At 61.5% G+C, this 26,726-nt stretch overlaps 4 protein-coding genes across 4 annotated transcripts; all 4 read right to left on the minus strand.

Moving 5' to 3' along the window:
- Positions 1-424: 424 nt before the first annotated feature.
- On the minus strand, positions 425-3,846 carry LOC129211507 (PHD finger protein 7-like). The gene is made up of 9 exons (XM_054838715.1): positions 3,699-3,846; positions 3,072-3,163; positions 2,881-2,982; positions 2,476-2,600; positions 2,097-2,259; positions 1,900-2,006; positions 1,578-1,691; positions 1,307-1,425; positions 425-1,128 (listed from the first exon to the last, which is right to left on the minus strand). The coding sequence occupies exons 1-9, from the start codon at positions 3,844-3,846 to the stop codon at positions 425-427; spliced, it is 1,674 nt and encodes a 557-aa protein (XP_054694690.1).
- A 3,597-nt stretch (positions 3,847-7,443) lies between these two features.
- Positions 7,444-10,864, minus strand: LOC129211508 (PHD finger protein 7-like). The gene is made up of 9 exons (XM_054838716.1): positions 10,717-10,864; positions 10,090-10,181; positions 9,899-10,000; positions 9,494-9,618; positions 9,115-9,277; positions 8,918-9,024; positions 8,596-8,709; positions 8,325-8,443; positions 7,444-8,147 (listed from the first exon to the last, which is right to left on the minus strand). Exons 1-9 carry the CDS (start codon positions 10,862-10,864, stop codon positions 7,444-7,446), a joined length of 1,674 nt encoding a protein of 557 aa, XP_054694691.1.
- Positions 10,865-14,461: 3,597 nt separating this feature from the next.
- On the minus strand, positions 14,462-18,140 carry LOC129211509 (PHD finger protein 7-like). The gene is made up of 9 exons (XM_054838717.1): positions 17,993-18,140; positions 17,366-17,457; positions 17,175-17,276; positions 16,770-16,894; positions 16,391-16,553; positions 16,194-16,300; positions 15,872-15,985; positions 15,601-15,719; positions 14,462-14,979 (listed from the first exon to the last, which is right to left on the minus strand). Exons 1-9 carry the CDS (start codon positions 18,138-18,140, stop codon positions 14,462-14,464), a joined length of 1,488 nt encoding a protein of 495 aa, XP_054694692.1.
- Positions 18,141-21,739: 3,599 nt separating this feature from the next.
- On the minus strand, positions 21,740-25,430 carry LOC129211510 (PHD finger protein 7-like). The gene is made up of 9 exons (XM_054838718.1): positions 25,283-25,430; positions 24,656-24,747; positions 24,465-24,566; positions 24,060-24,184; positions 23,681-23,843; positions 23,484-23,590; positions 23,150-23,263; positions 22,879-22,997; positions 21,740-22,257 (listed from the first exon to the last, which is right to left on the minus strand). The coding sequence occupies exons 1-9, from the start codon at positions 25,428-25,430 to the stop codon at positions 21,740-21,742; spliced, it is 1,488 nt and encodes a 495-aa protein (XP_054694693.1).
- Between the last annotated feature and the right edge of the window lie 1,296 nt (positions 25,431-26,726).

Consider the following 26,726-nt stretch of genomic DNA (forward strand, 5'->3'; position numbering starts at 1 on the left):
CCTTGTCCAGAAGGAGCCAGAGCTGAAACAAAGTCGCTGGGGCTGGGGCGTGGTATTCTGGGGGGGGGGTGAGCCGTGTGGCCCATGCGGGGGGGGCGGGCACAGCACATGCTGCTGGGAGAGGGGTGGTGGTGCCGACTAGGCCGTGCTGGGCCAGCCTCCTGGGTGTAGGGGCAGAGACCCCTGGTCTCGGGGGTGGACGTGAACTTCCCCCAGGGAAACTGAGCAGGCCGCGGGGCCAGCCAGGCCCGAAGCACACGGCCATGGCGCTGGGGAGCCAGCCAAGGCCAGCCCGCAAGGAGGGAGGTCTGGGAAAGGTGCTGCCAAACCCCGGGGAGAAGACAACCCTCTGGGCCCAGCCCGTAACGCTGCCCCTCGAGAAAGGAAAGTGTGGCATCTCCCACTGCATAGATTGACACCAACTTTATTGTGCCGGTGGAGAGGGATCGCAGCCAGCACTTGGCGATGTTGCACGCCTGGTCTCGTTGTGTCGTCTGGGCCGGCTGTAGGGGTTTTGGGCCCGACGTTGCAAGCGGGAGCGGTCTCGCACCCGCTCGGGCCCAGGGGTGCTGGAGCGGCTGCTGCTCTGCAGTGCTGGAGAGCTGCAGGAGGTCCCTGATGGCAGCTGGCTGTCAGGGCTGGGGCTGCTCGCTTCAGGTGCCGGGGAGCTGTGGGACACCCCAGCTGCCGCCTGGCTGGGGGTGCTGGTCTGAGCACTTGGTGCTGGCGCCCGGCTCCTCTCACGGCGTCTTCTGGGCCGGCTGTAGGGGTTTTGGGCCCGACGTTGCAAGCGGGAGCGGTCTCGCACCCGCTCGGGCCCAGGGGTGCTGGAGCAGCTGGTGTCCTCAAGCACTGGGGAGCCATGGAGGGGCTCTGAAGCCGCCTGGCTACCAGTGCTGGGGCTGCTGGTCTCCGGTGCCTGGGAGCCATGGGATGACCCCGATGCCGCCTGGCTACCGGTGCTAGGGCTCCTGGTCTCCGGTGCCAGGGAGCCATGGGGGGACGCCGATGCCGCCAGGCTGCTGGTGCTTGGGCTGCTGGTCTCAGGCGCTGGTGAGCTGTGGGAAGGCCCCAGTCCTGACTGGCTTGCGGTGCTGGAGCCGGCGAGCTCCGAGCTGGCACTGGAGACTGTAAGAGGAAGCAAGAAGGTCAAGGACAAGGCCTCCTGGGGCAGGATGGGCCAGAGCGTGTGTCCCCAGCCCTCCTGGAGCAGAGAGGCTCTGCCAAGCCCACCCTGGGCACCCGCTGCCAGGCCTTGCCACCCGCTGGCCCCAGCCCAGGGGCACCCGGGTGCTTTGCCTCTTACCGGTGCCCAGGCCAGCACAGCTGCTGCACTCCCAGCTGGCCGTGCTGTGCTTCAAGTTGGAGCAGCGTCTGTGGGTGCCCTCGGCAGCGCAGGAGCAGCACAGGAGCAGTTGCCAGGGCCTGGGGAAGCAAACGGGTTGATGGCTGTGAGGACAAAGTGATGGCAGCACGGGATGGTCCGGCAGAGCTCTTGTTCTCAGTCCTTCCTCTTCGAGCCCTTGGCGAGGCAGAGATCCCGTGCAGAGCCCCGGGGTGCAGCTTTGGCAACTTACCCCTCTTCCTCTGCCCGCTCCCTGCCTCCTGGACAAAGGCACTGACTGGCATCGCAGCAGCTGTGCCTCTCATTTAGTGCTGCATACGCGTGGTTGTTCTCCCACGATGGCAGTCTGATGGAGAAAGGAAAACTGATGAGGCCCTGCTGCCCCAGCGTAAGGCGTCCCTGCTCTTCGCCCCCCCCACCCTGTTTCCAACTCCTCCGCGAAGATCAAGCCCTGACTCAGGGGAGAGCGGAGGGCCAGGACTGCAGGGGCAGGCCCTGGCATGGTGCAGCGCTTGCACCCTCCTGTCTTGTGAGCCGGGCAGACGGACACCAACCTGAAAGGGATTCGGATCCCCATGTTGAGCATATCCGAAATAAATCTTTCCCTGTCTCTGCATAGAGGGCACTGGAAGCAAGAAATGCCAGCGCGCAGAGCCTGTCCCTGCAGGAGAAACATAAGGTGCATGCATGAGGCAGGCCCTGGTGCTGCTGAGCGCCTGCCGTGCCCCGGCGGCGAGGGAACGGCTCCTACCTGGATGCAGCCCCTGTGGAACCAGGCGTGTTTGCAGGCTGGGCACACCATGGTGCTGTAGGACTTTCTGTGCCCCACAGAGTCCATGCAGATGAGGCAGGTGGTGGTCTCCTCCGGAGCAGCCTGCACTGCCTGCTCTGGGCGGTGCTCCCAGCAGAAGGACCTGGGGGGAAGAGGAGAGGGATGGGTGAGGGGGGAAGTGATGGGTCCTTCCCCAGCGGTGGCGAGGAGGAGAGAGCCGCAGACCTTGACCGTCTCTGGCTCTGCCTGTGACCAGACATTGGGAAGTGTCACTGCGGGTTCCTTTCTTCTTTGACCAGTGCTGCAGGGTGGGGACTGAATGCGAGGAGCCTCCCCCACAAGGGCTGGCTGCCCTTACCTGTAGAGCCCAAAGTACTGGGTGATGCATTCACCCTCCACGGCACAGGGGAGATGGAAGCTGCGGTCGCAGCCCGTGTCCTGGCATGTGATGGTGGCCCCGTTCTCGCCACAGACGAAGCAGTCCTGGAAAGAGCAGAGAAGCCCCCGTCAGCAGCAGCCTCAGGGCCTCCACAGCCAGCCCCACACCGCTGGGCAGGGCGCAGGATGCAGCCACTGCTGGGTCACAGCCCGCAGATCCACCTGGCAGATGAGGCTCCTGTGCTGGAGCCTCTGTGGAGCTGCTGGGAGCAAGACGTTTGCCCCAGAGCTGGCTGGAAGGGCTGGGATTTCTTTCCTGGGGTCTGGGCTAAGCTCCCGCAAACCTCTGCTGGCACAAATCTCCCTGTTCATGTCAGGACCTCACCTTCCATATTGCCTGCCCGATTGTGCGTATAATATGCTGAGGGAGAAATCCCATGAGTGTTTGATCTTCAAACTGTTGCTGAAACAGGTCGTTGGCAAAAAACTGCGGAAGAGAGAAGACGAGGAGCTGATGAGGCGAGTGTGGCAGGGGCTGCCTGTCAGAAAGCTGGAGGGAGCACTGGGGGAACTCACCAGGCAAAACACGTGGGCACAGAGCCCATGCTTCTCCAGTTTGCGCCCACAGATATCCGGGTCAGCCTCTGTCCGGTGACACAGCATGCATGCTGGAGGGGAGAGAGCAAACGGCACCGGGAATGAGCGCCTCTGCGGGGCAGGGGGAAGCGACACTGAGGGGTTGCCCCCAAGGGCCTGCTCTATCCCTGCCTAGCTGTCTGCCAAGCTGTGGGAGGGATACTTTGCTCTCACCCTGCTCCATCGAGTCGAGGGCCTTCTCCTTCCTTGTGAACATGGCACACGTCAGTCAAGTGTGAGCGTTTGGAGAGTCCCTGTCCCAGCAGCGCCGGGGGGTGTCTCCTCCAAATGCTCCTCTGCTGACTCTGAGGGAGAAGCGAGACACGGGTGAGCTTGCAGCAGAGGCCCAGAGCCCCGAGGTGCGGGGCTCCCCACCTCCCTCGGCAGCCCCACGCAAGCCCCGTCCCTCCCCTGCCCTCTCCTCACCTCACCAGGTCGCACTGACCCACGGCCTGAGCCCGGCGTGCCTTTTTGTGGGCTCGCCCCCGCGGGTCACAGTGGCCACTGTGACATCAGCACCGCTGGCCCGCGTGCGCCCCAACTACGGGCAGGGATGCCCTCGGCCACCTGCCGCCCGCTCTGAGACGGCCACCGCCTCACAGGGGTGGGTGTGAAGCGCCGAGGCGGGGGCCCGAGCCCTCGGCACCCACGTAACCGGGGCGACTGCTTCTGCAGCCGGGGCAGAGTCAGATGCCAGATCCCGCGGGGCAGCCATCGAGGGTGGCACCGTTGGCCGAAAGGTGCTGTTCCAGGGGTGCGACTGCCAGGCTCCAGCCTGGGCCGAGGGAACTCTCTGCTCCTGCCCCCGGCACGGGGAGCGCTGCCGGCAGGTCGGGGAAGGTGGTCGGTCCTCTCTGCACTGCACGGGCAAGGCTGCATCTGCAGTTCTGCCTGTGGTTCTGGGGGCTACAGGGGACAGAAGCGACCATTGAGCCTGGCCCGGGCTCACACATCCCACCCGCTCAGATGCGGTGGGTGGCTGGGGCACATCACAGGACCTCAGGACGGCACCTAAATGTGCCCTAAATGTGCAGGTGGACCTGGTAGTCTTAGGTTAACGGTGCGACTCGGTGATCTTCAGGGTCTTGTCCAACCTAAATGATCCTAGGACTCTAATGACCATTCAATTGTTGCTTAATCACCATTTGAATTTCATTCAATCATCCACCCATTACCATTAGATCGTCGCTTCATCATTAATAAAACCCTTTCCATTAACCAACCCCACAACGATGACTTGTGTGAGTAATTCACCTGCGACACCCGGACAAAAACCAGGCGGTGTCTCAGGCACAACCAGAGTAGGAAAGAAGGAACGCAAAATCCCACATTGGAGACTCCAGGTCCAAAATGCAGTTCAGGACCAAGATGGAAAGCTGAGACCCCAGGAAGGCCTTCGACAACACTCGCTGGCTGACAGTGCTGAGAGTGAGTAGAGGCTTCCCAGGCCGCCTCCTTCAGCTCCTGCTTTTCGAGTGTCCTCAGCCATCCTCTTGTAGCAGCCGCCTTCCAAGCCAAACTCTGGTGCTCGGGGTTTCCTTCTCACCAGGCTTACCGAGGTCTCGCTCGCCCTTCCGATGCCGGGGCATCACAGAGCTCTGCTAGCTAGATGCCGACAGAGGGGAACGGTGGCAGGGAACGAGGACCTCGGTTTGCAGCGAGGCTGTGCGTGACCACAGCTCCTTGGCCAGCTCCGTTCGAGCCCCGTTGCTCGGGAGTGCCTCGGAGCTCACATCGCCACAGGCTTCCCAGGCCGGCTCCTTCAGCTCCTGAGGGTCAGAAACTGTTTCTGGAGGAGGTGGTGGAGGAGCCCACGAGGAGAGGGGTGCTGCTGGACCTTGTGCTAACAACCAAAGAAGGATTGGTTGAGGATGTGAAGGTTGGGGACAGCCTTGGCTGCAGTGACCACACGATGGTGGAGTTCAGGATCCTGCGTGGAAGGAGCAGGGCAATAAGTAGGATTACAAGCCTGGACTTTGGGAGAGCTAACGTGGGCCTCTTCAAAGACCTGCGTGGGAGAATCCCGTGGGCTAGGGCTCTAGACGGTAAGGGGGCCCAAGAGAGCTGGTCAACATTCCAGCACAGCTCAAGCTCCTAGCTCAAGATCGGTGCATCCCGAAGAGTAGGAAACCAAGCAAAGGAGGCAGGAGACCTGCATGAATGAGCAAGGAGCTCCTGGAAAAACTCACAGGGAAGGAGGAAGTTTACAGAGTGTGGGAAAAGGGACTGGCCACTTGGGAGGAATGTAGGGATGTAGTCAGAGAATGTAGGGATGCAACGAGGAAGGCTAAGGCCCGCTTGGAATTAAATCTGGCAAGGACAGATGTCAAGGACAGCCGGAAGGGCTTTTTCAAGTACATCGGCAGCAAAAGGAAGAGGAGGGAAAATGCGGGCCCCCTGCTGAATGAGGTGGGTGCCCTGGTGACGGAAGATACAGAGAGAAGGCGGAGGTACTGAATGCCGCCTTTGCTTTGGTCTTTACTGCTAAGGCCGGCCCTCGGGAATCCCAGACCCTGGAGGTAGGAGAGAAAGTCTGAGGAAAGGAGGACCTTCCCTTGGTCGAGGAGGATCGGGTTAGAGAACATCTCGGCAAATTCGACATCCGCAAATCCATGGGCTCTGGTGGGATGCACCCGCGAGTGCTGAGGGAGCTGGCAGATGTTATTGCTAAGCTGCTCTCAATCATCTTTGAGAGGTCAGGGAGAGCAGGAGAGGTGCCTGCGGACTGGAGGAAAGCCAGCGTCCCTCGGGTCTTTAAAAAGGGCAGGAAGGAGGATGCAGGAAACTACAGGCCAGTCAGCCTCACCTCCATCCCCGGAAAGGTGATGGAACAGCTTCTTCTGGGGGCCATCACTAAGCGTGTGGAGGAGAAGACGACCACGCCATTGGGAGCGGTCAGCATGGATTCACCAAGGGGAAATCATGCCTGACCAATCTGATAGCCTTCTACGATGGCATGACTGGCTGGGTGGATGAAGGGAGAGCAGTGGGTATCGTCTACCTTGACCTCAGCAAGGCTTTTGATACTGTCTCTTATAACATCCTCATAAGCAAGCTGAGGAGGCGTGGGTTGGATGGGTGGACAGTGAGGTGGGTTGAGAACTGGCTGAATGAATGGCAGGGCGCAGAGGGTTGTGGTAAGCGGCGTAGAGTCTGGTTGGAGGCCTGTAGCTAGCGGTGTGCCCCAAGGGTCAGTGCTTGGTCCGGTCTTACTCAACGTATTCATCAATGACCTGGACGAGGGGACAGAGTGTACCCTCAGCAAGTTTGCCAGTGACGCCAAACTGGGAGGAGTTGCTGACACACCGGAAGGCTGCCCTGCCATTCAGCACGATCTGGGCAGGCTAGAGAGCTGGGCGGGGAGGAACTAAATGAAATTCCACAAGGGCTGTGGGCCACAAGTGTAGGGTCCTGCACCCGGGGAGGAGTAACGCCAAGCACCAGTACGGGTTAGGGGCTGACCTGCTGGGAAGCAGCGCTGCAGAGGGAGCCCTGGTGGACAGCAAGTTAAGCATGAGCCTGCAAGGTGCCCTCATGGTCAGGAAGGCCAATTGGTATCCTAGGGTGCATTAAGAAGAGCGTGGCCAGCAGGGTAGAGGGAGGTTATCGTCCCCCTCTACTCTGCCCTGGTGAGGCCACATCTGGAGTACTGTGTCCCGTTCTGGGCTCCTACGAGGGAAAACTTCTTCACTTTGAGGGTGACCGAGCACTGGGACAAGCTGCCCAGAGAGGGTGTGGAGTCTCCTTCTCTGGAGAGATTCAAAACCCGCCTGGACGCGATCCTGTGCAACCTGCTCTAGGTGATCCTGCTTTAGGAGGAGGGGTTGGACTAGGTGATCTCCAGAGGTCCCTTCCAACCCCTACCGTTCTGTGATGCTGTGCTTACAGCCTTGTCCAGAAGGAGCCAGAGCTGAAACAAAGTCGCTGGGGCTGGGGCGTGGTATTCTGGGGGGGGGGTGAGCCGTGAGGGCCATGCGGGGTGGGCGGGCACAGCACATGCTGCTGGGAGAGGGGTGGTGGTGCCGACTAGGCCGTGCTGGGCCAGCCTCCTGGGTGTAGGGGCAGAGACCCCTGGTCTCGGGGGTGGACGTGAACTTCCCCCAGGGAAACTGAGCAGGCCGCGGGGCCAGCCAGGCCCGAAGCACACGGCCATGGCGCTGGGGAGCCAGCCAAGGCCAGCCCGCAAGGAGGGAGGTCTGGGAAAGGTGCTGCCAAACCCCGGGGAGAAGACAACCCTCTGGGCCCAGCCCGTAACGCTGCCCCTCGAGAAAGGAAAGTGTGGCATCTCCCACTGCATAGATTGACACCAACTTTATTGTGCCGGTGGAGAGGGATCGCAGCCAGCACTTGGCGATGTTGCACGCCTGGACTGGTTGTGTCGTCTGGGCCGGCTGTAGGGGTTTTGGGCCCGACGTTGCAAGCGGGAGCGGTCTCGCACCCGCTCGGGCCCAGGGGTGCTGGAGCGGCTGCTGCTCTGCAGTGCTGGAGAGCTGCAGGAGGTCCCTGATGGCAGCTGGCTGTCAGCGCTGGGGCTGCTCGCTTCAGGTGCCGGGGAGCTGTGGGACACCCCAGCTGCCGCCTGGCTGGGGGTGCTGGTCTCAGCACTTGGTGCTGGCGCCCGGCTCCTCTCACGGCGTCTTCTGGGCCGGCTGTAGGGGTTTTGGGCCCGACGTTGCAAGCGGGAGCGGTCTCGCACCCGCTCGGGCCCAGGGGTGCTAGAGCAGCTGGTGTCCTCAAGCACTGGGGAGCCATGGAGGGGCTCTGAAGCCGCCTGGCTACCAGTGCTGGGGCTGCTGGTCTCCGGTGCCTGGGAGCCATGGGATGACCCCGATGCCGCCTGGCTACCGGTGCTAGGGCTCCTGGTCTCCGGTGCCAGGGAGCCATGGGGGGACGCCGATGCCGCCAGGCTGCTGGTGCTTGGGCTGCTGGTCTCAGGCGCTGGTGAGCTGTGGGAAGGCCCCAGTCCTGACTGGCTTGCGGTGCTGGAGCCGGCGAGCTCCGAGCTGGCACTGGAGACTGTAAGAGGAAGCAAGAAGGTCAAGGACAAGGCCTCCTGGGGCAGGATGGGCCAGAGCGGTGCGCCCAGCCCTCCTGGAGCAGAGAGGCTCTGCCAAGCCCACCCTGGGCACCCGCTGCCAGGCCTTGCCACCCGCTGGCCCCAGCCCAGGGGCACCCGGGTGCTTTGCCTCTTACCGGTGCCCAGGCCAGCACAGCTGCTGCACTCCCAGCTGGCCGTGCTGTGCTTCAAGTTGGAGCAGCATCTGTGGGTGCCCTCGGCAGCGCAGGAGCAGCACAGGAGCAGTTGCCAGGGCCTGGGGAAGCAAACGGGTTGATGGCTGTGAGGACAAAGTGATGGCAGCACGGGATGGTCCGGCAGAGCTCTTGTTCTCAGTCCTTCCTCTTCGAGCCCTTGGCGAGACAGAGATCCCGTGCAGAGCCCCGGGGTGCAGCTTTGGCAACTTACCCCTCTTCCTCTGCCCGCTCCCTGCCTCCTGGACAAAGGCACTGACTGGCATCGCAGCGGCTGTGCCTCTCATTTAGTGCTGCATACGCGTGGTTGTTCTCCCACGATGGCAGTCTGATGGAGAAAGGAAAACTGATGAGGCCCTGCTGCCCCAGCGTAAGGCGTCCCTGCTCTTCGCCCCCCCCACCCTGTTTCCAACTCCTCCGCGAAGATCAAGCCCTGACTCAGGGGAGAGCGGAGGGCCAGGACTGCAGGGGCAGGCCCTGGCATGGTGCAGCGCTTGCACCCTCCTGTCTTGTGAGCCGGGCAGACGGACACCAACCTCCTGGGGATTCGGATCCCCATGTTGAGCATATCCGAAATAAATCTTTCCCTGTCTCTGCATAGAGGGCACTGGAAGCAAGAAATGCCAGCGCGCAGAGCCTGTCCCTGCAGGAGAAACATAAGGTGCGTGCATGAGGCAGGCCCTGGTGCTGCTGAGCGCCTGCCGTGCCCCGGCGGCGAGGGAACGGCTCCTACCTGGATGCAGCCCCTGTGGAACCAGGCGTGTTTGCAGGCTGGGCACACCATGGTGCTGTAGGACTTTCTGTGCCCCACAGAGTCCATGCACATGAGGCAGGTGGTGGTCTCCTCCGGAGCAGCCTGCACTGCCTGCTCTGGGCGGTGCTCCCAGCAGAAGGACCTGGGGGGAAGAGGAGAGGGATGGGTGAGGTGGGAAGTGATGGGTCCTTCCCCAGCGGTGGCGAGGAGGAGAGAGCCGCAGACCTTGACCGTCTCTGGCTCTGCCTGTGACCAGACATTGGGAAGTGTCACTGCGGGTTCCTTTCTTCTTTGACCAGTGCTGCAGGGTGGGGACTGAATGCGAGGAGCCTCCCCCACAAGGGCTGGCTGCCCTTACCTGTAGAGCCCAAAGTACTGGGTGATGCATTCACCCTCCACGGCACAGGGGAGATGGAAGCTGCGGTCGCAGCCCGTGTCCTGGCATGTGATGGTGGCCCCGTTCTCGCCACAGACGAAGCAGTCCTGGAAAGAGCAGAGAAGCCCCCGTCAGCAGCAGCCTCAGGGCCTCCACGGCCAGCCCCACACCTCTGGGCAGGGTGCAGGATGTGGCCACTGCTGGGTCACAGCCCGCAGATCCACCTGGCGGATGAGGCTCCTGTGCTGGAGCCTCTGTGGAGCTGCTGGGAGCAAGACATTTGCCCCAGAGCTGGCTGGAAGGGCTGGGATTTCTTTCCTGGGGTCTGGGCTAAGCTCCCGCAAACCTCTGCTGGCACAAATCTCCCTGTTCATGTCAGGACCTCACCTTCCATATTGCCTGCTCGATTGTGCGTCTAATATGCTGAGGGAGAAATCCCATGAGTGTTTGATCTTCAGACTGTTGCTGAAACAGGTCGTTGGCAAAAAACTGCGGAAGAGAGAAGACGAGGAGCTGATGAGGCGAGTGTGGCAGGGGCTGCCTGTCAGAAAGCTGGAGGGAGCACTGGGGGAACTCACCAGGCAAAACACGTGGGCACAGAGCCCATGCTTCTCCAGTTTGCGCCCACAGATATCCGGGTCAGCCTCTGTCCGGTCACACAGCATGCATGCTGGAGGGGAGAGAGCAAATGGCACCGGGAATGAGCGCCTCTGCGGGGCAGGGGGAAGCGACACTGAGGGGTTGCCCCCAAGGGCCTGCTCTATCCCTGCCTAGCTGTCTGCCAAGCTGTGGGAGGGATACTTTGCTCTCACCCTGCTCCATCGAGTCGAGGGCCTTCTCCTTCCTTGTGAACATGGCACACGTCAGTCAAGTGTGAGCGTTTGGAGAGTCCCTGTCCCAGCAGCGCCGGGGGGTGTCTCCTCCAAATGCTCCTCTGCTGACTCTGAGGGAGAAGCGAGACGCGGGTGAGCTTGCAGCAGAGGCCCAGAGCCCCGAGGTGCGGGGCTCCCCACCTCCCTCGGCAGCCCCACGCAAGCCCCGTCCCTCCCCTGCCCTCTCCTCACCTCACCAGGTCGCACTGACCCACGGCCTGAGCCCGGCGTGCCTTTTTGTGGGCTCGCCCCCGCGGGTCACAGTGGCCACTGTGACATCAGCACCGCTGGCCCGCGTGCGCCCCAACTATGGGCAGGGATGCCCTCGGCCACCTGCCGCCCGCTCTGAGACGGCCACCGCCTCACAGGGGTGGGTGTGAAGCGCCGAGGCGGGGGCCCGAGCCCTCGGCACCCACGTAACCGGGGCGACTGCTTCTGCAGCCGGGGCAGAGTCAGATGCCAGATCCCGCGGGGCAGCCATCGAGGGTGGCACCGTTGGCCGAAAGGTGCTGTTCCAGGGGTGCGACTGCCAGGCTCCAGCCTGGGCCGAGGGAACTCTCTGCTCCTGCCCCCGGCACGGGGAGCGCTGCCGGCAGGTCGGGGAAGGTGGTCGGTCCTCTCTGCACTGCACGGGCAAGGCTGCATCTGCAGTTCTGCCTGTGGTTCTGGGGGCTACAGGGGACAGAAGCGACCATTGAGCCTGGCCCGGGCTCACACATCCCACCCGCTCAGATGCGGTGGGTGGCTGGGGCACATCACAGGACCTCAGGACGGCACCTAAATGTGCCCTAAATGTGCAGGTGGACCTGGTAGTCTTAGGTTAACGGTGCGACTCGGTGATCTTCAGGGTCTTGTCCAACCTAAATGATCCTAGGACTCTAATGACCATTCAATTGTTGCTTAATCACCATTTGAATTTCATTCAATCATCCACCCATTACCATTAGATCGTCGCTTCATCATTAATAAAACCCTTTCCATTAACCAACCCCACAACGATGACTTGTGTGAGTAATTCACCTGCGACACCCGGACAAAAACCAGGCGGTGTCTCAGGCACAACCAGAGTAGGAAAGAAGGAACGCAAAATCCCACATTGGAGACTCCAGGTCCAAAATGCAGTTCAGGACCAAGATGGAAAGCTGAGACCCCAGGAAGGCCTTCGACAACACTCGCTGGCTGACAGTGCTGAGAGTGAGTAGAGGCTTCCCAGGCCGCCTCCTTCAGCTCCTGCTTTTCGAGTGTCCTCAGCCATCCTCTTGTAGCAGCTGCCTTCCAAGCCAAACTCTGGTGCTCGGGGTCTCCTTCTCACCAGGCTTACCGAGGTCTCGCTCGCCCTTCCGATGCCGGGGCATCACAGAGCTCTGCTAGCTAGATGCCAACAGAGGGGAACGGTGGCAGGGAACGAGGACCTCGGTTTGCAGTGAGGCTGTGCGTGACCACAGCTCCTTGGCCAGCTCCGTTCGAGCCCCGTTGCTCGGGAGTGCCTCGGAGCTCGCATCGCCACAGGCTTCCCAGGCCGGCTCCTTCAGCTCCTGAGGGTCAGAAACTGTTTCTGGAGGAGGTGGTGGAGGAGCCCACGAGGAGAGGGGTGCTGCTGGACCTTGTGCTAACAACCAAAGAAGGATTGGTTGAGGATGTGAAGGCTGGGGGCAGCCTTGGCTGCAGTGACCACGCAATGGTGGAGTTCAGGATCCTGCGTGGAAGGAGCAGGGCAATAAGTAGGATTACAAGCCTGGACTTTGGGAGAGCTAACCTGGGCCTCTTCAAAGACCTGCGTGGGAGAATCCCGTGGGCTAGGGCTCTAGATGGTAAGGGGGCCCAAGAGAGCTGGTCAACATTCCAGCACAGCTCAAGCTCCTAGCTCAAGATCGGTGCATCCCGAAGAGTAGGAAACCAAGCAAAGGAGGCAGGAGACCTGCATGAATGAGCAAGGAGCTCCTGGAAAAACTCACAGGGAAGGAGGAAGTTTACAGAGTGTGGGAAAAGGGACTGGCCACTTGGGAGGAATGTAGGGATGTAGTCAGAGAATGTAGGGATGCAACGAGGAAGGCTAAGGCCCGCTTGGAATTAAATCTGGCAAGGACAGATGTCAAGGACAGCCGGAAGGGCTTTTTCAAGTACATCGGCAGCAAAAGGAAGAGGAGGGAAAATGCGGGCCCCCTGCTGAATGAGGTGGGTGCCCTGGTGACGGAAGATACAGAGAGAAGGCGGAGGTACTGAATGCCGCCTTTGCTTTGGTCTTTACTGCTAAGGCCGGCCCTCGGGAATCCCAGACCCTGGAGGTAGGAGAGAAAGTCTGAGGAAAGGAGGACCTTCCCTTGGTCGAGGAGGATCGGGTTAGAGAACATCTCGGCAAATTCGACATCCGCAAATCCATGGGCTCTGGTGGGATGCACCCGCGAGTGCTGAGGGAGCTGGCAGATGTTATTGCTAAGCTGCTCTCAATCATCTTTGAGAGGTCAGGGAGAGCAGGAGAGGTGCCTGCGGACTGGAGGAAAGCCAGCGTCCCTCGGGTCTTTAAAAAGGGCAGGAAGGAGGATGCAGGAAACTACAGGCCAGTCAGCCTCACCTCCATCCCCGGAAAGGTGATGGAACAGCTTCTTCTGGGGGCCATCACTAAGCGTGTGGAGGAGAAGACGACCACGCCATTGGGAGCGGTCAGCATGGATTCACCAAGGGGAAATCATGCCTGACCAATCTGATAGCCTTCTACGATGGCATGACTGGCTGGGTGGATGAAGGGAGAGCAGTGGGTATCGTCTACCTTGACCTCAGCAAGGCTTTTGATACTGTCTCTCATAACATCCTCATAAGCAAGCTGAGGAGGCGTGGGTTGGATGGGTGGACAGTGAGGTGGGTTGAGAACTGGCTGAATGAATGGCAGGGCGCAGAGGGTTGTGGTAAGCGGCGTAGAGTCTGGTTGGAGGCCTGTAGCTAGCGGTGTGCCCCAAGGGTCAGTGCTTGGTCCGGTCTTACTCAACGTATTCATCAATGACCTGGACGAGGGGACAGAGTGTACCCTCAGCAAGTTTGCCAGTGACGCCAAACTGGGAGGAGTTGCTGACACACCGGAAGGCTGCCCTGCCATTCAGCACGATCTGGGCAGGCTAGAGAGCTGGGCGGGGAGGAACTAAATGAAATTCCACAAGGGCTGTGGGCCACAAGTGTAGGGTCCTGCACCCGGGGAGGAGTAACGCCAAGCACCAGTACGGGTTAGGGGCTGACCTGCTGGGAAGCAGCGCTGCAGAGGGAGCCCTGGTGGACAGCAAGTTAAGCATGAGCCTGCAAGGTGCCCTCATGGTCAGGAAGGCCAATTGGTATCCTAGGGTGCATTAAGAAGAGCGTGGCCAGCAGGGTAGAGGGAGGTTATCGTCCCCCTCTACTCTGCCCTGGTGAGGCCACATCTGGAGTACTGTGTCCCGTTCTGGGCTCCTACGAGGGAAAACTTCTTCACTTTGAGGGTGACCGAGCACTGGGACAAGCTGCCCAGAGAGGGTGTGGAGTCTCCTTCTCTGGAGAGATTCAAAACCCGCCTGGACGCGATCCTGTGCAACCTGCTCTAGGTGATCCTGCTTTAGGAGGAGGGGTTGGACTAGCTGATCTCCAGAGGTCCCTTCCAACCCCTACCGTTCTGTGATGCTGTGCTTACAGCCTTGTCCAGAAGGAGCCAGAGCTGAAACAAAGTCGCTGGGGCTGGGGCGTGGTATTCTGGGGGGGGGGTGAGCCGTGAGGGCCATGCTGGGTGGGCGGGCACAGCACATGCTGCTGGGAGAGGGGTGGTGGTGCCGACTAGGCCGTGCTGGGCCAGCCTCCTGGGTGTAGGGGCAGAGACCCCTGGTCTCGGGGGTGGACGTGAACTTCCCCCAGGGAAACTGAGCAGGCCGCGGGGCCAGCCAGGCCCGAAGCACACGGCCATGGCGCTGGGGAGCCAGCCAAGGCCAGCCCGCAAGGAGGGAGGTCTGGGAAAGGTGCTGCCAAACCCCGGGGAGAAGACAACCCTCTGGGCCCAGCCCGTAACGCTGCCCCTCGAGAAAGGAAAGTGTGGCATCTCCCACTGCATAGATTGACACCAACTTTATTGTGCCGGTGGAGAGGGATCGCAGCCAGCACTTGGCGATGTTGCACGCCTGGTCTCGTTGTGTCGTCTGGGCCGGCTGTAGGGGTTTTGGGCCCGACGTTGCAAGCGGGAGCGGTCTCGCACCCGCTCGGGCCCAGGGGTGCTGGAGCGGCTGCTGCTCTGCAGTGCTGGAGAGCTGCAGGAGGTCCCTGATGGCAGCTGGCTGTCAGGGCTGGGGCTGCTCGCTTCAGGTGCTGGGGAGCTGTGGGACACCCCCGCTGCCGCCTGGCTGGGGGTGCTGGTCTCAGCACTCGGTGCTGGTGCCCGGCTCCTCTCACGGTGTCTTCTGGGCCGGCTGTAGGGGTTTTGGGCCCGACGTTGCAAGCGGGAGCGGTCTCGCACCCGCTCGGGCCCAGGGGTGCTGGAGCGGCTGCTGCTCTGCAGTGCTGGAGAGCTGCAGGAGGTCCCTGATGGCAGCTGGCTGTCAGGGCTGGGGCTGCTCGCTTCAGGTGCCGGGGAGCTGTGGGACACCCCAGCTGCCGCCTGGCTGGGGGTGCTGGTCTCAGCACTTGGTGCTGGCGCCCGGCTCCTCTCACGGCGTCTTCTGGGCCGGCTGTAGGGGTTTTGGGCCCGACGTTGCAAGCGGGAGCGGTCTCGCACCCGCTCGGGCCCAGGGGTGCTAGAGCAGCTGGTGTCCTCAAGCACTGGGGAGCCATGGAGGGGCTCTGAAGCCGCCTGGCTACCAGTGCTGGGGCTGCTGGTCTCCGGTGCCTGGGAGCCATGGGATGACCCCGATGCCGCCTGGCTACCGGTGCTAGGGCTCCTGGTCTCCGGTGCCAGGGAGCCATGGGGGGACGCCGATGCCGCCAGGCTGCTGGTGCTTGGGCTGCTGGTCTCAGGCGCCGGTGAGCTGTGGGAAGGCCCCAGTCCTGACTGGCTTGCGGTGCTGGAGCCGGCGAGCTCCGAGCTGGCACTGGAGACTGTAAGAGGAAGCAAGAAGGTCAAGGACAAGGCCTCCTGGGGCAGGATGGGCCAGAGCGGTGCGCCCAGCCCTCCTGGAGCAGAGAGGCTCTGCCAAGCCCACCCTGGGCACCCGCTGCCAGGCCTTGCCACCCGCTGGCCCCAGCCCAGGGGCACCCGGGTGCTTTGCCTCTTACCGGTGCCCAGGCCAGCACAGCTGCTGCACTCCCAGCTGGCCGTGCTGTGCTTCAAGTTGGAGCAGCATCTGTGGGTGCCCTCGGCAGCGCAGGAGCAGCACAGGAGCAGTTGCCAGGGCCTGGGGAAGCAAACGGGTTGATGGCTGTGAGGACAAAGTGATGGCAGCACGGGATGGTCCGGCAGAGCTCTTGTTCTCAGTCCTTCCTCTTCGAGCCCTTGGCGAGGCAGAGATCCTGTGCAGAGCCCCGGGGTGCAGCTTTGGCAACTTACCCCTCTTCCTCTGCCCGCTCCCTGCCTCCTGGACAAAGGCACTGACTGGCATCGCAGCGGCTGTGCCTCTCATTTAGTGCTGCATACGCGTGGTTGTTCTCCCACGATGGCAGTCTGATGGAGAAAGGAAAACTGATGAGGCCCTGCTGCCCCAGCGTAAGGCGTCCCTGCTCTTCGCCCCCCCCACCCTGTTTCCAACTCCTCCGCGAAGATCAAGCCCTGACTCAGGGGAGAGCGGAGGGCCAGGACTGCAGGGGCAGGCCCTGGCATGGTGCAGCGCTTGCACCCTCCTGTCTTGTGAGCCGGGCAGACGGACACCAACCTCCTGGGGATTCGGATCCCCATGTTGAGCATATCTGAAATAAATCTTTCCCTGTCTCTGCATAGAGGGCACTGGAAGCAAGAAATGCCAGCGCGCAGAGCCTGTCCCTGCAGGAGAAACATAAGGTGCGTGCATGAGGCAGGCCCTGGTGCTGCTGAGCGCCTGCCGTGCCCCGGCGGCGAGGGAACGGCTCCTACCTGGATGCAGCCCCTGTGGAACCAGGCGTGTTTGCAGGCTGGGCACACCATGGTGCTGTAGGACTTTCTGTGCCCCACAGAGTCCATGCACATGAGGCAGGTGGTGGTCTCCTCCGGAGCAGCCTGCACTGCCTGCTCTGGGCGGTGCTCCCAGCAGAAGGACCTGGGGGGAAGAGGAGAGGGATGGGTGAGGTGGGAAGTGATGGGTCCTTCCCCAGCGGTGGCGAGGAGGAGAGAGCCGCAGACCTTGACCGTCTCTGGCTCTGCCTGTGACCAGACATTGGGAAGTGTCACTGCGGGTTCCTTTCTTCTTTGACCAGTGCTGCAGGGTGGGGACTGAATGCGAGGAGCCTCCCCCACAAGGGCTGGCTGCCCTTACCTGTAGAGCCCAAAGTACTGGGTGATGCATTCACCCTCCACGGCACAGGGGAGATGGAAGCTGCGGTCGCAGCCCGTGTCCTGGCATGTGATGGTGGCCCCGTTCTCGCCACAGACGAAGCAGTCCTGGAAAGAGCAGAGAAGCCCCCGTCAGCAGCAGCCTCAGGGCCTCCACGGCCAGCCCCACACCTCTGGGCAGGGTGCAGGATGTGGCCACTGCTGGGTCACAGCCTGCAGATCCACCTGGCGGATGAGGCTCCTGTGCTGGAGCCTCTGTGGAGCTGCTGGGAGCAAGACATTTGCCCCAGAGCTGGCTGGAAGGGCTGGGATTTCTTTCCTGGGGTCTGGGCTAAGCTCCCGCAAACCTCTGCTGGCACAAATCTCCCTGTTCATGTCAGGACCTCACCTTCCATATTGCCTGCCCGATTGTGCATCTAATATGCTGAGGGAGAAATCCCATGAGTGTTTGATCTTCAGACTGTTGCTGAAACAGGTCGTTGGCAAAAAACTGCGGAAGAGAGAAGACGAGGAGCTGATGAGGCGAGTGTGGCAGGGGCTGCCTGTCAGAAAGCTGGAGGGAGCACTGGGGGAACTCACCAGGCAAAACACGTGGGCACAGAGCCCATGCTTCTCCAGTTTGCGCCCACAGATATCCGGGTCAGCCTCTGTCCGGTGACACAGCATGCATGCTGGAGGGGAGAGAGCAAACGGCACCGGGAATGAGCGCCTCTGCGGGGCAGGGGGAAGCGACACTGAGGGGTTGCCCCCAAGGGCCTGCTCTATCCCTGCCTAGCTGTCTGCCAAGCTGTGGGAGGGATACTTTGCTCTCACCCTGCTCCATCGAGTCGAGGGCCTTCTCCTTCCTTGTGAACATGGCACACGTCAGTCAAGTGTGAGCGTTTGGAGAGTCCCTGTCCCAGCAGCGCCGGGGGGTGTCTCCTCCAAATGCTCCTCTGCTGACTCTGAGGGAGAAGCGAGACGCGGGTGAGCTTGCAGCAGAGGCCCAGAGCCCCGAGGTGCGGGGCTCCCCACCTCCCTCGGCAGCCCCACGCAAGCCCCGTCCCTCCCCTGCCCTCTCCTCACCTCACCAGGTCGCACTGACCCACGGCCTGAGCCCGGCGTGCCTTTTTGTGGGCTCGCCCCCGCGGGTCACAGTGGCCACTGTGACATCAGCACCGCTGGCCCGCGTGCGCCCCAACTACGGGCAGGGATGCCCTCGGCCACCTGCCGCCCGCTCTGAGACGGCCACCGCCTCACAGGGGTGGGTGTGAAGCGCCGAGGCGGGGGCCCGAGCCCTCGGCACCCACGTAACCGGGGCGACTGCTTCTGCAGCCGGGGCAGAGTCAGATGCCAGATCCCGCGGGGCAGCCATCGAGGGTGGCACCGTTGGCCGAAAGGTGCTGTTCCAGGGGTGCGACTGCCAGGCTCCAGCCTGGGCCGAGGGAACTCTCTGCTCCTGCCCCCGGCACGGGGAGCGCTGCCGGCAGGTCGGGGAAGGTGGTCGGTCCTCTCTGCACTGCACGGGCAAGGCTGCATCTGCAGTTCTGCCTGTGGTTCTGGGGGCTACAGGGGACAGAAGCGACCATTGAGCCTGGCCCGGGCTCACACATCCCACCCGCTCAGATGCGGTGGGTGGCTGGGGCACATCACAGGACCTCAGGACGGCACCTAAATGTGCCCTAAATGTGCAGGTGGACCTGGTAGTCTTAGGTTAACGGTGCGACTCGGTGATCTTCAGGGTCTTGTCCAACCTAAATGATCCTAGGACTCTAATGACCATTCAATTGTTGCTTAATCACCATTTGAATTTCATTCAATCATCCACCCATTACCATTAGATCGTCGCTTCATCATTAATAAAACCCTTTCCATTAACCAACCCCACAACGATGACTTGTGTGAGTAATTCACCTGCGACACCCGGACAAAAACCAGGCGGTGTCTCAGGCACAACCAGAGTAGGAAAGAAGGAACGCAAAATCCCACATTGGAGACTCCAGGTCCAAAATGCAGTTCAGGACCAAGATGGAAAGCTGAGACCCCAGGAAGGCCTTCGACAACACTCGCTGGCTGACAGTGCTGAGAGTGAGTAGAGGCTTCCCAGGCCGCCTCCTTCAGCTCCTGCTTTTCGAGTGTCCTCAGCCATCCTCTTGTAGCAGCTGCCTTCCAAGCCAAACTCTGGTGCTCGGGGTCTCCTTCTCACCAGGCTTACCGAGGTCTCGCTCGCCCTTCCGATGCCGGGGCATCACAGAGCTCTGCTAGCTAGATGCCAACAGAGGGGAACGGTGGCAGGGAACGAGGACCTCGGTTTGCAGCGAGGCTGTGCGTGACCACAGCTCCTTGGCCAGCTCCGTTCGAGCCCCGTTGCTCGGGAGTGCCTCGGAGCTCGCATCGCCACAGGCTTCCCAGGCCGGCTCCTTCAGCTCCTGAGGGTCAGAAACTGTTTCTGGAGGAGGTGGTGGAGGAGCCCACGAGGAGAGGGGTGCTGCTGGACCTTGTGCTAACAACCAAAGAAGGATTGGTTGAGGATGTGAAGGTTGGGGGCAGCCTTGGCTGCAGTGACCACGCAATGGTGGAGTTCAGGATCCTGCGTGGAAGGAGCATGGCAATAAGTAGGATTACAAGCCTGGACTTTGGGAGAGCTAACGTGGGCCTCTTCAAAGACCTGCGTGGGAGAATCCCGTGGGCTAGGGCTCTAGACGGTAAGGGGGCCCAAGAGAGCTGGTCAACATTCCAGCACAGCTCAAGCTCCTAGCTCAAGATCGGTGCATCCCGAAGAGTAGGAAACCAAGCAAAGGAGGCAGGAGACCTGCATGAATGAGCAAGGAGCTCCTGGAAAAACTCACAGGGAAGGAGGAAGTTTACAGAGTGTGGGAAAAGGGACTGGCCACTTGGGAGGAATGTAGGGATGTAGTCAGAGAATGTAGGGATGCAACGAGGAAGGCTAAGGCCCGCTTGGAATTAAATCTGGCAAGGACAGATGTCAAGGACAGCTGGAAGGGCTTTTTCAAGTACATCGGCAGCAAAAGGAAGAGGAGGGAAAATGCGGGCCCCCTGCTGAATGAGGTGGGTGCCCTGGTGACGGAAGATACAGAGAGAAGGCGGAGGTACTGAATGCCGCCTTTGCTTTGGTCTTTACTGCTAAGGCCGGCCCTCGGGAATCCCAGACCCTGGAGGTAGGAGAGAAAGTCTGAGGAAAGGAGGACCTTCCCTTGGTCGAGGAGGATCGGGTTAGAGAACATCTCGGCAAATTCGACATCCGCAAATCCATGGGCTCTGGTGGGATGCACCCGTGAGTGCTGAGGGAGCTGGCAGATGTTATTGCTAAGCTGCTCTCAATCATCTTTGAGAGGTCAGGGAGAGCAGGAGAGGTGCCTGCGGACTGGAGGAAAGCCAGCGTCCCTCGGGTCTTTAAAAAGGGCAGGAAGGAGGATGCAGGAAACTACAGGCCAGTCAGCCTCACCTCCATCCCCGGAAAGGTGATGGAACAGCTTCTTCTGGGGGCCATCACTAAGCGTGTGGAGGAGAAGACGACCACGCCATTGGGAGCGGTCAGCATGGATTCACCAAGGGGAAATCATGCCTGACCAATCTGATAGCCTTCTACAATGGCATGACTAGCTGGGTGGATGAAGGGAGAGCAGTGGGTATCGTCTACCTTGACCTCAGCAAGGCTTTTGATACTGTCTCTCATAACATCCTCATAAGCAAGCTGAGGAGGCGTGGGTTGGATGGGTGGACAGTGAGGTGGGTTGAGAACTGGCTGAATGAATGGCAGGGCGCAGAGGGTTGTGGTAAGCGGCGTAGAGTCTGGTTGGAGGCCTGTAGCTAGCGGTGTGCCCCAAGGGTCAGTGCTTGGTCCGGTCTTACTCAACGTATTCATCAATGACCTGGACGAGGGGACAGAGTGTACCCTCAGCAAGTTTGCCAGTGACGCCAAACTGGGAGGAGTTGCTGACACACCGGAAGGCTGCCCTGCCATTCAGCACGATCTGGGCAGGCTAGAGAGCTGGGCGGGGAGGAACTAAATGAAATTCCACAAGGGCTGTGGGCCACAAGTGTAGGGTCCTGCACCCGGGGAGGAGTAACGCCAAGCACCAGTACGGGTTAGGGGCTGACCTGCTGGGAAGCAGCGCTGCAGAGGGAGCCCTGGTGGACAGCAAGTTAAGCATGAGCCTGCAAGGTGCCCTCATGGTCAGGAAGGCCAATTGGTATCCTAGGGTGCATTAAGAAGAGCGTGGCCAGCAGGGTAGAGGGAGGTTATCGTCCCCCTCTACTCTGCCCTGGTGAGGCCACATCTGGAGTACTGTGTCCCGTTCTGGGCTCCTACGAGGGAAAACTTCTTCACTTTGAGGGTGACCGAGCACTGGGACAAGCTGCCCAGAGAGGGTGTGGAGTCTCCTTCTCTGGAGAGATTCAAAACCCGCCTGGACGCGATCCTGTGCAACCTGCTCTAGGTGATCCTGCTTTAGGAGGAGGGGTTGGACTAGGTGATCTCCAGAGGTCCCTTCCAACCCCTACCGTTCTGTGATGCTGTGCTTACAGCCTTGTCCAGAAGGAGCCAGAGCTGAAACAAAGTCGCTGGGGCTGGGGCGTGGTATTCTGGGGGGGGGGGGTGAGCCGTGAGGGCCATGGTGGGTGGGCGGGCACAGCACATGCTGCTGGGAGAGGGGTGGTGGTGCCGACTAGGCCGTGCTGGGCCAGCCTCCTGGGTGTAGGGGCAGAGACCCCTGGTCTCGGGGGTGGACGTGAACTTCCCCCAGGGAAACTGAGCAGGCCGCGGGGCCAGCCAGGCCCGAAGCACACGGCCATGGCGCTGGGGAGCCAGCCAAGGCCAGCCCGCAAGGAGGGAGGTCTGGGAAAGGTGCTGCCAAACCCCGGGGAGAAGACAACCCTCTGGGCCCAGCCCGTAACGCTGCCCCTCGAGAAAGGAAAGTGTGGCATCTCCCACTGCATAGATTGACACCAACTTTATTGTGCCGGTGGAGAGGGATCGCAGCCAGCACTTGGCGATGTTGCACGCCTGGACTGGTTGTGTCGTCTGGGCCGGCTGTAGGGGTTTTGGGCCCGACGTTGCAAGCGGGAGCGGTCTCGCACCCGCTCGGGCCCAGGGGTGCTGGAGCGGCTGCTGCTCTGCAGTGCTGGAGAGCTGCAGGAGGTCCCTGATGGCAGCTGGCTGTCAGGGCTGGGGCTGCTCGCTTCAGGTGCCGGGGAGCTGTGGGACACCCCAGCTGCCGCCTGGCTGGGGGTGCTGGTCTCAGCACTCGGTGCTGGCGCCCGGCTCCTCTCACGGCGTCTTCTGGGCCGGCTGTAGGGGTTTTGGGCCCGACGTTGCAAGCGGGAGCGGTCTCGCACCCGCTCGGGCCCAGGGGTGCTGGAGCGGCTGCTGCTCTGCAGTGCTGGAGAGCTGCAGGAGGTCCCTGATGGCAGCTGGCTGTCAGCGCTGGGGCTGCTCGCTTCAGGTGCCGGGGAGCTGTGGGACACCCCAGCTGCCGCCTGGCTGGGGGTGCTGGTCTCAGCACTTGGTGCTGGCGCCCGGCTCCTCTCACGGCGTCTTCTGGGCCGGCTGTAGGGGTTTTGGGCCCGACGTTGCAAGCGGGAGCGGTCTCGCACCCGCTCGGGCCCAGGGGTGCTAGAGCAGCTGGTGTCCTCAAGCACTGGGGAGCCATGGAGGGGCTCTGAAGCCGCCTGGCTACCAGTGCTGGGGCTGCTGGTCTCCGGTGCCTGGGAGCCATGGGATGACCCCGATGCCGCCTGGCTACCGGTGCTAGGGCTCCTGGTCTCCGGTGCCAGGGAGCCATGGGGGGACGCCGATGCCGCCAGGCTGCTGGTGCTTGGGCTGCTGGTCTCAGGCGCTGGTGAGCTGTGGGAAGGCCCCAGTCCTGACTGGCTTGCGGTGCTGGAGCCGGCGAGCTCCGAGCTGGCACTGGAGACTGTAAGAGGAAGCAAGAAGGTCAAGGACAAGGCCTCCTGGGGCAGGATGGGCCAGAGCGGTGCGCCCAGCCCTCCTGGAGCAGAGAGGCTCTGCCAAGCCCACCCTGGGCACCCGCTGCCAGGCCTTGCCACCCGCTGGCCCCAGCCCAGGGGCACCCGGGTGCTTTGCCTCTTACCGGTGCCCAGGCCAGCACAGCTGCTGCACTCCCAGCTGGCCGTGCTGTGCTTCAAGTTGGAGCAGCATCTGTGGGTGCCCTCGGCAGCGCAGGAGCAGCACAGGAGCAGTTGCCAGGGCCTGGGGAAGCAAACGGGTTGATGGCTGTGAGGACAAAGTGATGGCAGCACGGGATGGTCCGGCAGAGCTCTTGTTCTCAGTCCTTCCTCTTCGAACCCTTGGCGAGGCAGAGATCCCGTGCAGAGCCCCGGGGTGCAGCTTTGGCAACTTACCCCTCTTCCTCTGCCCGCTCCCTGCCTCCTGGACAAAGGCACTGACTGGCATCGCAGCGGCTGTGCCTCTCATTTAGTGCTGCATACGCGTGGTTGTTCTCCCACGATGGCAGTCTGATGGAGAAAGGAAAACTGATGAGGCCCTGCTGCCCCAGCGTAAGGCAGATGTGGGGCGTCCCTGCTCTTCGCCCCCCCCCACCCTGTTTCCAACTCCTCCGCGAAGATCAAGCCCTGACTCAGGGGAGAGCGGAGGGCCAGGACTGCAGGGGCAGGCCCTGGCATGGTGCAGCGCTTGCACCCTCCTGTCTTGTGAGCCGGGCAGACGGACACCAACCTCCTGGGGATTCGGATCCCCATGTTGAGCATATCCGAAATAAATCTTTCCCTGTCTCTGCATAGAGGGCACTGGAAGCAAGAAATGCCAGCGCGCAGAGCCTGTCCCTGCAGGAGAAACATAAGGTGCGTGCATGAGGCAGGCCCTGGTGCTGCTGAGCGCCTGCCGTGCCCCGGCGGCGAGGGAACGGCTCCTACCTGGATGCAGCCCCTGTGGAACCAGGCGTGTTTGCAGGCTGGGCACACCATGGTGCTGTAGGACTTTCTGTGCCCCACAGAGTCCATGCAGATGAGGCAGGTGGTGGTCTCCTCCGGAGCAGCCTGCACTGCCTGCTCTGGGCGGTGCTCCCAGCAGAAGGACCTGGGGGGAAGAGGAGAGGGATGGGTGAGGTGGGAAGTGATGGGTCCTTCCCCAGCGGTGGCGAGGAGGAGAGAGCCGCAGACCTTGACCGTCTCTGGCTCTGCCTGTGACCAGACATTGGGAAGTGTCACTGCGGGTTCCTTTCTTCTTTGACCAGTGCTGCAGGGTGGGGACTGAATGCGAGGAGCCTCCCCCACAAGGGCTGGCTGCCCTTACCTGTAGAGCCCAAAGTACTGGGTGATGCATTCACCCTCCACGGCACAGGGGAGATGGAAGCTGCGGTCGCAGCCCGTGTCCTGGCATGTGATGGTGGCCCCGTTCTCGCCACAGACGAAGCAGTCCTGGAAAGAGCAGAGAAGCCCCCGTCAGCAGCAGCCTCAGGGCCTCCACGGCCAGCCCCACACCTCTGGGCAGGGTGCAGGATGTGGCCACTGCTGGGTCACAGCCCGCAGATCCACCTGGCGGATGAGGCTCCTGTGCTGGAGCCTCTGTGGAGCTGCTGGGAGCAAGACGTTTGCCCCAGAGCTGGCTGGAAGGGCTGGGATTTCTTTCCTGGGGTCTGGGCTAAGCTCCCGCAAACCTCTGCTGGCACAAATCTCCCTGTTCATGTCAGGACCTCACCTTCCATATTGCCTGCTCGATTGTGCGTCTAATATGCTGAGGGAGAAATCCCATGAGTGTTTGATCTTCAGACTGTTGCTGAAACAGGTCGTTGGCAAAAAACTGCGGAAGAGAGAAGACGAGGAGCTGATGAGGCGAGTGTGGCAGGGGCTGCCTGTCAGAAAGCTGGAGGGAGCACTGGGGGAACTCACCAGGCAAAACACGTGGGCACAGAGCCCATGCTTCTCCAGTTTGCGCCCACAGATATCCGGGTCAGCCTCTGTCCGGTGACACAGCATGCATGCTGGAGGGGAGAGAGCAAACGGCACCGGGAATGAGCGCCTCTGCGGGGCAGGGGGAAGCGACACTGAGGGGTTGCCCCCAAGGGCCTGCTCTATCCCTGCCTAGCTGTCTGCCAAGCTGTGGGAGGGATACTTTGCTCTCACCCTGCTCCATCGAGTCGAGGGCCTTCTCCTTCCTTGTGAACATGGCACACGTCAGTCAAGTGTGAGCGTTTGGAGAGTCCCTGTCCCAGCAGCGCCGGGGGGTGTCTCCTCCAAATGCTCCTCTGCTGACTCTGAGGGAGAAGCGAGACGCGGGTGAGCTTGCAGCAGAGGCCCAGAGCCCCGAGGTGCGGGGCTCCCCACCTCCCTCGGCAGCCCCACGCAAGCCCCGTCCCTCCCCTGCCCTCTCCTCACCTCACCAGGTCGCACTGACCCACGGCCTGAGCCCGGCGTGCCTTTTTGTGGGCTCGCCCCCGCGGGTCACAGTGGCCACTGTGACATCAGCACCGCTGGCCCGCGTGCGCCCCAACTACGGGCAGGGATGCCCTCGGCCACCTGCCGCCCGCTCTGAGACGGCCACCGCCTCACAGGGGTGGGTGTGAAGCGCCGAGGCGGGGGCCCGAGCCCTCGGCACCCACGTAACCGGGGCGACTGCTTCTGCAGCCGGGGCAGAGTCAGATGCCAGATCCCGCGGGGCAGCCATCGAGGGTGGCACCGTTGGCCGAAAGGTGCTGTTCCAGGGGTGCGACTGCCAGGCTCCAGCCTGGGCTGAGGGAACTCTCTGCTCCTGCCCCCGGCACGGGGAGCGCTGCCGGCAGGTCGGGGAAGGTGGTCGGTCCTCTCTGCACTGCACGGGCAAGGCTGCATCTGCAGTTCTGCCTGTGGTTCTGGGGGCTACAGGGGACAGAAGCGACCATTGAGCCTGGCCCGGGCTCACACATCCCACCCGCTCAGATGCGGTGGGTGGCTGGGGCACATCACAGGACCTCAGGACGGCACCTAAATGTGCCCTAAATGTGCAGGTGGACCTGGTAGTCTTAGGTTAACGGTGGGACTCGGTGATCTTCAGGGTCTTGTCCAACCTAAATGATCCTAGGACTCTAATGACCATTCAATTGTTGCTTAATCACCATTTGAATTTCATTCAATCATCCACCCATTACCATTAGATCGTCGCTTCATCATTAATAAAACCCTTTCCATTAACCAACCCCACAACGATGACTTGTGTGAGTAATTCACCTGCGACACCCGGACAAAAACCAGGCGGTGTCTCAGGCACAACCAGAGTAGGAAAGAAGGAACGCAAAATCCCACATTGGAGACTCCAGGTCCAAAATGCAGTTCAGGACCAAGATGGAAAGCTGAGACCCCAGGAAGGCCTTCGACAACACTCGCTGGCTGACAGTGCTGAGAGTGAGTAGAGGCTTCCCAGGCCGCCTCCTTCAGCTCCTGCTTTTCGAGTGTCCTCAGCCATCCTCTTGTAGCAGCTGCCTTCCAAGCCAAACTCTGGTGCTCGGGGTCTCCTTCTCACCAGGCTTACCGAGGTCTCGCTCGCCCTTCCGATGCCGGGGCATCACAGAGCTCTGCTAGCTAGATGCCAACAGAGGGGAACGGTGGCAGGGAACGAGGACCTCGGTTTGCAGCGAGGCTGTGCGTGACCACAGCTCCTTGGCCAGCTCCGTTCGAGCCCCGTTGCTCGGGAGTGCCTCGGAGCTCGCATCGCCACAGGCTTCCCAGGCCGGCTCCTTCAGCTCCTGAGGGTCAGAAACTGTTTCTGGAGGAGGTGGTGGAGGAGCCCACGAGGAGAGGGGTGCTGCTGGACCTTGTGCTAACAACCAAAGAAGGATTGGTTGAGGATGTGAAGGTTGGGGGCAGCCTTGGCTGCAGTGACCACGCAATGGTGGAGTTCAGGATCCTGCGTGGAAGGAGCAGGGCAATAAGTAGGATTACAAGCCTGGACTTTGGGAGAGCTAACGTGGGCCTCTTCAAAGACCTG

This window comes from Grus americana, chromosome 11 (assembly GCF_028858705.1).
Source record: "Grus americana isolate bGruAme1 chromosome 11, bGruAme1.mat, whole genome shotgun sequence".
In the NCBI taxonomy this organism is placed as follows: Eukaryota; Metazoa; Chordata; class Aves; order Gruiformes; family Gruidae; genus Grus; species Grus americana.